The sequence below is a fragment of the Schistocerca cancellata genome, chromosome 2 (assembly GCF_023864275.1).
Source record: "Schistocerca cancellata isolate TAMUIC-IGC-003103 chromosome 2, iqSchCanc2.1, whole genome shotgun sequence".
Lineage (NCBI taxonomy): Eukaryota > Metazoa > Arthropoda > Insecta > Orthoptera > Acrididae > Schistocerca > Schistocerca cancellata.
This window is the reverse complement of record NC_064627.1, coordinates 566,102,119-566,114,998: the sequence shown is the minus strand read 5'-3', so window position 1 is coordinate 566,114,998 and position 12,880 is coordinate 566,102,119. Positions and strand designations below refer to the sequence as shown.

General features: G+C 52.6%; 1 protein-coding gene across 1 annotated transcript in view; it reads left to right on the top strand.

Annotated features, from left to right (window-relative positions):
• Positions 1-12,880, top strand: part of LOC126156501 (trichohyalin-like) — a 170,206-nt gene that overhangs the window by 141,486 nt on the left and 15,840 nt on the right. Inside the window, exon 3 of the mRNA XM_049916315.1 lies at positions 104-2,153. Within this exon, the coding sequence (XP_049772272.1) occupies positions 104-2,153 (2,050 nt within the window). The remainder of the gene's footprint in view (positions 1-103; positions 2,154-12,880) is intronic.

The window sequence follows — 12,880 nt, the reverse complement described above, 5'->3', positions numbered from 1 at the left end:
AGGAGACGAAGGCGAGGAGACGAAGGCGAGGAGACGAAGGCGAGGAGACGAAGGCGAGGAGACGAAGGCGAGGAGACGAAGGCGAGGAGACGAAGGCGAGGAGACGAAGGCGAGGAGACGAAGGCGAGGAGACGAAGGCGAGGAGACGAAGGCGAGGAGACGAAGGCGAGGAGACGAAGGCGAGGAGACGAAGGCGAGGAGACGAAGGCGAGGAGACGAAGGCGAGGAGACGAAGGCGAGGAGACGAAGGCGAGGAGACGAAGGCGAGGAGACGAAGGCGAGGAGACGAAGGCGAGGAGACGAAGGCGAGGAGACGAAGGCGAGGAGACGAAGGCGAGGAGACGAAGGCGAGGAGACGAAGGCGAGGAGACGAAGGCGAGGAGACGAAGGCGAGGAGACGAAGGCGAGGAGACGAAGGCGAGGAGACGAAGGCGAGGAGACGAAGGCGAGGAGACGAAGGCGAGGAGACGAAGGCGAGGAGACGAAGGCGAGGAGACGAAGGCGAGGAGACGAAGGCGAGGAGACGAAGGCGAGGAGACGAAGGCGAGGAGACGAAGGCGAGGAGACGAAGGCGAGGAGACGAAGGCGAGGAGACGAAGGCGAGGAGACGAAGGCGAGGAGACGAAGGCGAGGAGACGAAGGCGAGGAGACGAAGGCGAGGAGACGAAGGCGAGGAGACGAAGGCGAGGAGACGAAGGCGAGGAGACGAAGGCGAGGAGACGAAGGCGAGGAGACGAAGGCGAGGAGACGAAGGCGAGGAGACGAAGGCGAGGAGACGAAGGCGAGGAGACGAAGGCGAGGAGACGAAGGCGAGGAGACGAAGGCGAGGAGACGAAGGCGAGGAGACGAAGGCGAGGAGACGAAGGCGAGGAGACGAAGGCGAGGAGACGAAGGCGAGGAGACGAAGGCGAGGAGACGAAGGCGAGGAGACGAAGGCGAGGAGACGAAGGCGAGGAGACGAAGGCGAGGAGACGAAGGCGAGGAGACGAAGGCGAGGAGACGAAGGCGAGGAGACGAAGGCGAGGAGACGAAGGCGAGGAGACGAAGGCGAGGAGACGAAGGCGAGGAGACGAAGGCGAGGAGACGAAGGCGAGGAGACGAAGGCGAGGAGACGAAGGCGAGGAGACGAAGGCGAGGAGACGAAGGCGAGGAGACGAAGGCGAGGAGACGAAGGCGAGGAGACGAAGGCGAGGAGACGAAGGCGAGGAGACGAAGGCGAGGAGACGAAGGCGAGGAGACGAAGGCGAGGAGACGAAGGCGAGGAGACGAAGGCGAGGAGACGAAGGCGAGGAGACGAAGGCGAGGAGACGAAGGCGAGGAGACGAAGGCGAGGAGACGAAGGCGAGGAGACGAAGGCGAGGAGACGAAGGCGAGGAGACGAAGGCGAGGAGACGAAGGCGAGGAGACGAAGGCGAGGAGACGAAGGCGAGGAGACGAAGGCGAGGAGACGAAGGCGAGGAGACGAAGGCGAGGAGACGAAGGCGAGGAGACGAAGGCGAGGAGACGAAGGCGAGGAGACGAAGGCGAGGAGACGAAGGCGAGGAGACGAAGGCGAGGAGACGAAGGCGAGGAGACGAAGGCGAGGAGACGAAGGCGAGGAGACGAAGGCGAGGAGACGAAGGCGAGGAGACGAAGGCGAGGAGACGAAGGCGAGGAGACGAAGGCGAGGAGACGAAGGCGAGGAGACGAAGGCGAGGAGACGAAGGCGAGGAGACGAAGGCGAGGAGACGAAGGCGAGGAGACGAAGGCGAGGAGACGAAGGCGAGGAGACGAAGGCGAGGAGACGAAGGCGAGGAGACGAAGGCGAGGAGACGAAGGCGAGGAGACGAAGGCGAGGAGACGAAGGCGAGGAGACGAAGGCGAGGAGACGAAGGCGAGGAGACGAAGGCGAGGAGACGAAGGCGAGGAGACGAAGGCGAGGAGACGAAGGCGAGGAGACGAAGGCGAGGAGACGAAGGCGAGGAGACGAAGGCGAGGAGACGAAGGCGAGGAGACGAAGGCGAGGAGACGAAGGCGAGGAGACGAAGGCGAGGAGACGAAGGCGAGGAGACGAAGGCGAGGAGACGAAGGCGAGGAGACGAAGGCGAGGAGACGAAGGCGAGGAGACGAAGGCGAGGAGACGAAGGCGAGGAGACGAAGGCGAGGAGACGAAGGCGAGGAGACGAAGGCGAGGAGACGAAGGCGAGGAGACGAAGGCGAGGAGACGAAGGCGAGGGAAAAAAAAAGGAAGACAATGAGAGGGAGAAGGACAAAGAAAGGAACCAAACAAAGGAAGGAAGAAACACGAATAAGTGAAAAACCAAAATGACCACAAATAGAAGTCGTGGAACCATCCGTCTCTGGATGCAGGCGCAAACTACCCCCTTGAAGGGGAGGGACTCCTTTTAGTCGCCTCTTACGACAGGCAGGAATACCTCGGGCCTATTCTAACCCCCGGACCTGCAGGGGGGGGGGGGGACGAGGTTTTCGAAAGACGGATGTCGCTTGTGTTCTGGAGCGCCCGCCGGCGATCTTTAATAGCTTCAGCGATCTCAGGCGACCACCACGGCACAGTCCTCCGCCGAGGGGACCCAGAAGAACGTGGAATGGCAGATTCTGCGGCAGTAACGATGCCGTCGGTGACAGACTGAACCACGGCATCTATGGCTTTATGAGAAACAGGTTCAATAGCGGCAGTAGAGGAGAACAAACCCCAGTCAGCCTTATTCATAGCCCACCTGCAAGGGCGCCCAGGAGAGTGACGCTGTGGCAGTGACAGGAAGATCGGAAAGTGGTCACTACCACACAGGTCGTCATGCACACTCCATTGAACAGACGGTAAGAGGCGAGGGCTACAGATCGAAAGGTCGATGGTGGAGTACGTGCCATGAGCCACACTGAAATGCATGAAGGCAGCGTCGTTTAAAAGGGAGAGGTCGAACTGTGCCAATATGTTCTCAACAGTGGCGCCTCGACCTGTTGCCACTGACCCACCCCACAGAGGGTTATGGACGTTGAAGTCGCCCAGTAACAAGAAAGGTGGCGGCAATTGGGCTATCAGCGCCGCCAGGACACACTGAGGGACATAATCATCCGGTGGAAGATAGAGACTGCAGACAGTAACAGCCTGTGGCGTCCACACCCGAACAGGGACAGCCTCTAAAGGTGTTTGTAGAGGGACAGACTCGCTGTGAAGAGAGTGAAGAACATAAATGCAGACGCCACCAGACACCCTTTCATAAGTTGCCCGGTTCTTATAATAACCCTGCATCCACCGTCAGGTCCTGCCAGCGAGGCCTCGTAGACCTTTTCAACTGTATCTGGGTTGAGGGTGAGTTTCCGTCTCAATAACAGGAAAGCATCATAATCCCCATGTTGAAACCTGGCAAGAACCCACTGGAGGTGGAGAGCTACCATCCCATTAGCCTCACCAACGTTCTTTGCTAGTTGCTCGAATGCATGGTGAGCCAGAGGCTGAGTTGGATACTTGAGTCTTGGGGCCTTCTAGCTCCGTCCCAAGGTGGGTGTCCTAAGGGCAGGTCTGCCACTGGTAATCTGGTGTGCCTGGAGTCTGCAATCTGTATAGCCTTTGCCTGCCGTCAGCATCTGGTTACCATCTTTCTTGACATGTGGAAGACGTACAATATGACATGACGCCATCATATCCACACCATGCTCACTTTATCGGTGGGAACGTCTGTCTCAGGTCAGAAGCATTGCCAATGACCTCATATGTGTAAGACAATAGCAGCGTGACCCCTCAGAATGGCATATCTGACTGTAGCTGCCTTGGCTCCCGTTAGCCTATACACCGAGTGTCAACTCGGTGTGTGTGTTAAAGTCTGCTGGAAGACTTGCTCTCATTTGCAGCCTCAAGACAAACACACAGTCTACCTGTCACACTTGTCTGATTGTGTTGAACTGTTAACATAAGAATATACTCTTAACTAATGTATTATGCCGACATTTTAAATTTGGTCGAGTATTGAAAATCAAATTTTTATTGTCCCTAGAAGCCGTTAGTTATGCAGGTCGCTGACGGTACTCGGCTCTGTAATAGTGATTAAAGTGCTAGATGTTTTACCTACATTCATGTATTTACGTTACTGGTTATCTTTATTTCTCATTCTCTGTTAAATGTGAGGCATTTCTGTACATGTAATGTAATTGTTGGTTGATTGGTTGGTTTGTAGGATTAAAGGGACCAGACTGCTACGGTCATCGGTCCTTTGTTCCAAAACTTAAAAACACCCACACAGAGTAAAAAACGAATAATAGAGACAACACAAGACACAGGACAAGAAAAATTCAGACAAAGAACAGACAAAAATTAAAATCACACGGAGTATGGCGATGGTTGGCTGACCATAGAGAAAAAAAAAGGGAAAAGCCAACCACCGAGAGACATCAAAAACTCAGTCTAAAATCTTAGACCAAAGGCCAGAATCAACAAAATAACATAACACACACTAGGATTAAACGATAAAAACCCCGCGCCCGAATAAAACGTAAAACTAAGTCAGCCATAGCAGGGTCATCAGTTAAAAGGGCAGGGAGCGTAACAGGCAGCGCAAGTGTCTGCCTGACCACAGCTAAAAGGGGGCAGGCCAACAAAATGTGGGCCACTGTCAAAGCTGCCCCGCAGCGACATAGAGGAGGGTCCTCCCAGCGCAGTAAATAACTGTGTCAGCCGAGAGTGGCCAATGCGGAGCCGGCAAAGGACTACTGAGTCCGTGTGAGTGACTCGCAGGGATGCCCGCCACACAGCTGTCGTCTCCTTGACAGCACGGAGTTTATTACGTGTGGTCAGTTCGCGCCATTCATCGTCCCATAGCGCAAAAACTTTGTGGCATAAGACTGCCCTCAAATCAGTCTCCGGGAGGCCAACGTCCAGAGATGGTTTACTGGTGGCCTCTTTCACCAGGCGGTCAACATGTTCATTGCCTGGGATACCGACATGACCGAGGGTCCACACAAAGACCACAGAGCGGCTGCAATGGGCAAGAGTATGCAGGGACGCCTGGATAGCCATCACCAGACGTGAACGAGGGAAACACTGGTCGATAGCTTGTAAACCACTCAAGGAATCGCCACAGATAACGAAGGCCTCACCTAAGCAGGATCGGATATACTCTAGGGCACGAAAGATGGCGACCAGCTCAGCAGTAAAAACGCTGCAGCCAGCCGGCAAGGATCGTTGTTCGTAGTGGTCCCCTAGAGTTAGAGCATAACCGACTCGACCATCAACCATCGAACCATCAGTGTATACAACACCAGAGCCCTGATACGTGGGTAGTATGTAATAAAAGCAGCGGCGGAAGTCCTCCGGAGGGACTGAGTCCTTCGGGCACTGTGCCAAGTCCAGCCGAAGGCAAGGGCGAGGAACACACCATGGTGGTGTACGCAAAGTGGCCCGGAAAGGAGGTGGAACAGGGAAAATCCCAAGCCCAGAGAGTAGCTCTTAGACACATACAACCTGACCGGGGCCGACGTTCTGGCAGATGGACGACCGATTGCGGGAACTTTGGTTAGGTTAGGTTAGGTTAGGTTAGGTTAGAAGATAATTTGGATGCCGGGGCAATCTAAAAACATGGGCAACATAACCGGCCAGTAAATGTTGGCGCCACAACCACAGTGGAGGGACACCTGCCTCCACAAGTATGCTGTCAACGGGGCTGGTCCGGAAGGCAACAGTGGCAAGTCGTATCCTGCTGTGTAGTATTGGGTCCAGCACCCACAACGCAGATGGGGATGCTGAACCATAAGCCAGACTCCCATAATCCAGGCGGGACTGGATTAACGCCTGGTTAAGCCGTAAGAGGGTAGATCGATCAGCGCCCCAGCTAGTGTGGCTCAAGCATCGCAGAGCACTTAGATGCCGCCAACACGTCTGTTTAAGCTGTCGAATATGAGGCAGCCAAGTCAAACGGGCAACAAAAACAACTCCCAAAAATCTGTGTGTCTCCACCACAGCAAGAAGTTCGCTGGGAAGATAAAGCCGCGGGTCAGGGTGGACTGTTCGGCGCCGGCACAAATGCATAATGCAGGTCTTGGCAGCTGAAAACTGGAAACAATGTGCTACAGCCCAAGAATGCGCCTTGTGGATAGCGCCCTGCAGCTGACATTAAGCAGCTGCAATGCCAATGGAGCTATAGTAGAGGCAGAAGTCGTCAGCATACAGGGAAGCGGAGGCAGAATTTCCCACTGCTGCAGCGAGCCCATTGATTGCAATTAAAAACAGGCAGACACTTAGGACAGATCCCTGTGGTACCCTGTTCTCCTGGACACGGGAGGAACTACATGAGGCCGCGACTTGCATGCGGAAGGTTCGATGCGACAGAACATTTCGGATGAAAATCGGCAGTGGACCCCAAAGACCCAATTCATTAAGTATAGAAAGGATGTGATGATGCCATGTCGTATCGTATGCCTTCCGCATGTCGAAAATGACAGCGACCAGGTGCTGACGGCGGGCAAAGGCAGTACGGACAGCTGATTCCAGGCTCACCAGATTGTCAGCAGCGGAGCGGCCTTTACGGAACCCACCCTGAGACAGAGCCAGAAGGCCCCGAGACTCCAGTACCCAATTCAAGCGCCGGCTCACCATCCGTTCAAGCAACCAGCAAAAACTTTGGTGAGGCTAATGGGACGGTTGCTGTCCACCTCCAAAGAGCTCTTGCCCGGTTTCAAAACGGGGATGACAACGCTTTCCCGCCAATGCGACGGAAACTCCCCCTCGACCCAAATACGGCTGTAAAGGTCGAGGAGACGTCACTGGCAGTCCACTGAAAGGCGTTTCAGCATTTGACAGTGGACGCGATCTGGCCCAGGAGCGGTATCAGGACAAGCGGCGAGGGCACTGTGAAATTCCCACTCACTGAATGGAACATTCTAGGAGTCAGGTTGGTGGATGCGAAAAGAAAGGCGCCAACGTTCCATCCGCTCTTTAATGGAGCGGAAGGCCAGTGGGTAATTGGAAGAAGCGGAACTAAGAGCAAAATGCTCTGCCAAGCTGTTGGCAATTTCGTCGGAGTCTGTACAAACTGCTCCATTCAAGGAGAGTGCAGGGACGCTGACAGGGGTCCGATAGCCATAGAGGCGTCTGATCTTGGCCCAGACCTGCGATGGAGAGACATGGAGACCAATGGTGGACACATACCGCTCCCAGAACTCCTGCTTGCGTTGGCGGAATAGGCGGCGGGCGGGCACACGCAGCCATTTGAAGGTGATGAGGTGTTCAATGGAGGGATGTCGCTTGTGACGCAGTAGCGCCTGGCGATCTTAAATCGCCTCAGCGATCTCAGGCGACCACCAAGGCACAGTCCTCCGCCGAGAGGACCCAGAAGAACGGGGAATGGCAGATTCTGCGGCAGTAACGATGCTGGTGGTGACCGAGTGAACCACCCCATCAATGGCGTCATGAGAGAGAGAGGCTCAATAGCGGCAATGGAGGAGAACAAGTCCCAGTCAGCCTTATTCATAGCCCATCTGCTAGGGCGCCCAGAAGAGTGACGCTGTGGCAGTGACAGAAAGATCGGAAAGTGGTCACTACCACAAAGGTCGACATGCACTCACCATTGGACAGAAGGTAAGAGGCTAGGGCTGCAGATCGATAGGTCGATGGCGGAGTACGTGCCATGCGCCACACTGAAGTGTGTGATGGCACCATCATTTAAAATGGAAATATCAAGCTTGTCCAATAAATGCTCAATGGTGGCGCCTCGACCTGTTGCCACTGACCCACCCACAGAGGATTATGGGCGTTGAAGTCGCCCAGTAACAAGAAAGGTTGCGGCAATTGGGCTATCAGCGCAGCCAGGACATGCTGCGAGACATCATCTGGTGGAAGGTAAAGATTGCAGACGGTAACAGCCTGTGGCGTCCACACCCGTACAGCGACAGCCTCTAAAGGTGTTCGTAGAGGGACAGACTCGCTGTGCAGAGACTGAAGGACATAGATGCAGACGCCACCAGACACCCTTTCATAAGCTGCCCCGATAGCCACGGAGGGCGGGGGTTCGCATTGCTGGAAACCAAGTTTGCTGAAGAGCAATGCAGAAGAAAGGGTGAAGGCTGATAAATTGTCAGAGCTCAGCTAGATGGTGGAAGAAACCGCTGCAGTTCCTCTGGAGGATGATAGTGTCCATGGCTGAGAAAGGCGTGAAGGGTCTGGGAAGGCAATTTACGCTGCTTGTTCCCTCGCTGCCACTGATTCAGTACCCGCGTGAGTGATACCCATGGCGTTTGAGGGACCGGCGAGATCCATGTCTTCAGCAGACGCCAGAATCTCGACCTCGTCCTCAGACACTGAGCTTGTAGGAAGCGGTGGGATGGGTGCCACCGCAATGTCGGGATTCTTGGGTACCTTTTTCTTTTTCAGCTTTTATCGCTGAGCCTTCGGTGGTTCAGGCTGGGAGGGCTTCATTGGTTCAGTCTCAGGGACGGACGACGACCGTGAGGCGCTACGACCAGGGACCGGTTGTCGTTTGAGCCACTTGCAGGTGTCCGCTGTTGTACCGGTCAGAAATTGCGAAGGTAGGTCCCCAACGGACCCCTTCCTGGCGAGAGGAGCCAAAGAAGTCTTACGCTTCTCTGGCTGGGAAGGGGGAACTGATGTCCCCGATGGAGGGGGGGGGGGGGCATTGCTCCTGAAGTAGATGGAGTAGGAGCAACAGGAAGTGCCCCCCACCATCAAGGGGGCAGGTGTGGTTCTCTGGCTCTGAGGGCTAACGGTGTATGGTGCAGCTATGGGAACTGTACCAGGAGCGACAGTGGCGGCATAAGTGGACGCCATGCATACTGCATGCAGTCGTTCTCACTTACACTTAGCCTCAGTGTAAGTCAGCCTATCCAGGGTCTTGTATTCCATTATTTTCCGCTCCTTCTGGAGAATCTTACAGTCCGGCGAGCAAGAGGTATGGTGGTCTCCACAGTTGACACAGATGGAAGGCGGGGCACATGGAGTATCAGGATGGGATGGTCGACCACAATCGCGACAGATGAAGGTGGAAGCACAGTGAGAAGACATATGGCCAAACTTCCAACACTTGAAGCACCCCATCGGGGGAGGGATATAGGGTTTCACATCACAATGGTAGACCATCACCTTGACCTTCTCAGGTAAGGCCAAGATGAAGGCACCGGTGGCAACTTGATGATCCCTCCGACCCCGGCGGACGCGCCTGACGAAATGGACACCTCGTCGCTCTAAGTTGGCGCGCAGCTCGTCATCGGACTGTAAAAGAAGATCTCTGTGTAAAATAATGCCCTGGACCATATTTAAGCTTTTATGCAGGGTGATAGTAACAGAAACATCCCCCAGCTGCGTACAAGCGAGCAAGGCTGGTGACTTGACAGAGGATGCTGTTTTTATTAAGACTGACCCTGACCGCATTTTGGACAAGCCCTCCACCTCCCCGACCTTGTCCTCTAAATGTTCTACGAAGAACTGAGGCTTCACAGACACAAACGATTCCCCGTCAGCTCTGGTACCGACGAGATACCGGGGCGAATACCTTTCGCTGTCATTCATAGCCTTTCGTTCCTCCCATGGTGTGGCCAGGGAGGGAAACTATTTGGGGTCATACACATTAGCCTTAAAGTGAGCTTTGGAACGCTTAGAGATTCTTGGCGGCTGGCCGCCAGCGAGAGATGATATACCATGCTTCATTGTGGGTCATCCTCCCTGATGCCACCCACTCCGACCAAGGGCCCTACCCATGGGCGCCACCCAGGCTCAGCAAGGGCCACCTAGCAGGACGGCCATTGCCAGGAGTCCCAATGCCCCAGGGAGATGGGCATCTACTCCTTGACATACGTGGGGAGTTAACGGCGCAGGCATCCGTAGAGCGATCCCTGTGTTGTCAGGGGGCTACAACCAACAGGGTAAATGGTGGCCCCACCACAACGGACTGGCTACCATGCTGGATGTTAGGTGAAATGTGGTCCACGGTCGTCGTCTGTGCAAAAAGTGGCACTGCACAGCGCACGGTGGAAAGTGCACGCAGGAACGTACCCACGCCCAAAAGATGGAGAGCGGGCAGAACTGCAATGCAATGACAAATAAGCTGGTGAAAGGTCTGATCACAAGATGGACACAATGCACCAAGTAAGGCGCCCTTCCCCATTCGGCTCGTTCTTCGGCAGAATTTTGAGATATGGAGGTCAAACCCAACAGGGGACCATCACATAACGCCGAAACGTTTGAGACTCCTTTTTGTCGCCTCTTACGACAGGCAGGAATACCGCGGGCCTATTCTTACCCCCGAACCCGCAGGGGGATAATGTAATTGTGAAATTATTGTGTTGGTACTTGTCAACATATAGAACCGATAGATCGTACTTTAACAAACGTGCTGGAGGAGCTATAGGAAAGTACCCCTGTGTTGAGTTGGCAAAAGCGCACCCATGGAAAGGGTGGTGTGCGCGCTGCATGCCATATTTGCTTCCCGACGTGATTGCTAATGACACGACGTGGCGTCGTTAAGAATACAGGAAGCGAGAATCGAGAACACTACAAGTGCACTGTTAATTTTGTTCGGGCGTAACATCAAGCGCCAGCACGTCGGCTCAGAACGTAACCGCGGAGAAGGCTGTGAGACGTCAGCCAATAGAACACTGACTACAGGACCGCAGCACGACAGGAGCGGCACCTATACGAAGACAGTGTAAGCGCCGCTCCAGCTAGCCTCGGTCGCACACAGCCGCACTAGACGAGGAGCTGTGATACAAACTCTATAGCAGTGACTTATGAACTTGACTGACTGCTTGCATGGAAATTTTATATTTCGAAGGACGTTGATTATTTGCATGTCGACAATTGCTTTCGAAACCTTTTTATAAGAAGGCAAAGTTAAGTATTGCCAATTTAACTTATTATGCCCCCACAAATTCAAGCAAATTCCCAAATCCCGGCGTTGAAATAAATAAAATGCATCTGCCTATTAGCTATTCGTCTTGCTGGTCGAGCTGTAATACTATGAGCAAAATTAGAAATCACTGTGCTATTTCTGAATGCAAAAATTCTTGATATAAAACTGCAGATGTAGTTTTCCATCGATTTCCAAAAGACAGGACAGCTACAGTGAACATTGATGTCACGCTGTGAAAGAACTGATTCTGTTAATGTAGACAATGCAAGGATTTGTTGAGATAATTTCCTTTTAGAAGATTATGGGCGGGACTTAAACAAGGAACTTTTGGGGTTTACTTTGAGAAGATACTTAAAGGGAGACTGCTGCCATCTCAAAGTTCCAAACTGACATGGAGATACATCCAGTTATTACGAGAACCAGCAACGACAAAGTACATATAATTGCAAGACATCCATCCTCCTAAGAATTTGGAATTATTCCCATATTGTTTTTATAGAGATCGCCGATGAAAAAAGGTAAGAGTACGCTGTCTGCTTCAGAAGCTTTTATCTCCGAAGAAAATTGAATTAGATCAGTCGACGAGCACAAAGGTAGTTCTTGACCCAGATGTTACTACTAGACAGGAAACGTACAGATTAAAAGTCGAGATATAACTGCTGAGGAGACAAAACTATGCTTTGAAGAAAAGTCACAGGTCCTGCAAGCCAAGTACTCGAAATATGTTGTGGAAGTAAACAGATGTGCTGCTTCTATGTCCAACGACTACTCTGCATTCGCATGTAAGTACCCTGTAAATGGTTCGTCGAACCACCTACAAACTATTTCTCTACCATTCCACTATCCAACAAACAAACAAAAAAAACTAAACTCCGGCCGAATAGGCCACGAAGGCCCAAGATTGGAGGGACATGTGTTCAGCACATAGTTCTCCCGGCCGGAAGTCAGTTTACGAGACCGACTTTGAAACAGCGTGCGGGAATGACAAACATTTAAATCTTTCCGTTGCAGTTCTCATTTCTCTTATTTCATTAGGATGATCATTTCTTCCTATGCAGGTGCGCCCTAAACAATATTTTCGTGTTCGAAAGAGAAAAATAGTGATTTGCATTTCATGAGAAGATCCTACCGCAACGAAAAACGCCTTTCTTTCAATCATTGCCACCCTAAATCGCGTATCATATTCTTGGCACTCCCCCCTCTGTTTCGCGATAATAGAAAACGAGCTGCCGTTCTTTGAAGTTTTGGATGTCCTCTGTCAATCCTGTCTGATGCGGATCGCACACAACATAGCAGTACTCCAGAGCAGAGCAGAGCAGAGCAGACAAACGTAGTGTAAGCTGTGTTTTTAGTAGAGCTGTTGCCTTTTCTAAGCATTTAATTGGAACCGCAGCCTTCAGATTTGTGTGATTTATTGTGAAACCGAAATTTAACAGATTCCTTTTAGTGCTCATGTGGTTGACTTCACGTTTTCATTACTTAGAATCAATTGCCAGTTTTCTACTGCAATAAAACAACAAATTGGACTGTTTCACACTACGCCATATTCTCTTACATCAGGGGCGGGCAGACGTTGCACGCGGCTCGTGAGCGCACAACGCTCCACGTGTGCTGCTCGCGTGCAATCGTCGAATGGGGCAGTGGCGACAGCCGGCAGGTTGCGGCAGTGTAGTACAAGGCCATGCCGCGGACGTTGATGCGAAGCGACCACTACGTAGTGAACGTTGTATTTCAAGAACCGGAAAATGCAGAGTGAGTCAAGGAAACGGAGACGTGATTTGCTATCTTTTAAAAAGTACTGGGAGAATCATTTTTTCTTTGTGCAAAAACGTGAAAATTCGAAATGTTTAATATGTGGCAGTATTCTCGCTGGTCAGCGGAAGTTTAGTATTGAAGGCCATTATAATAAATTTCACAAGGACGAGTACAATTTATTGTCGGATTCTGAGCGGATGGGGAAACTGACTAAGCTTAAGAAGAGCGACCTGACGATATTAGATGCATCTGTCCTAGTTGCCGTTGTCACGAGA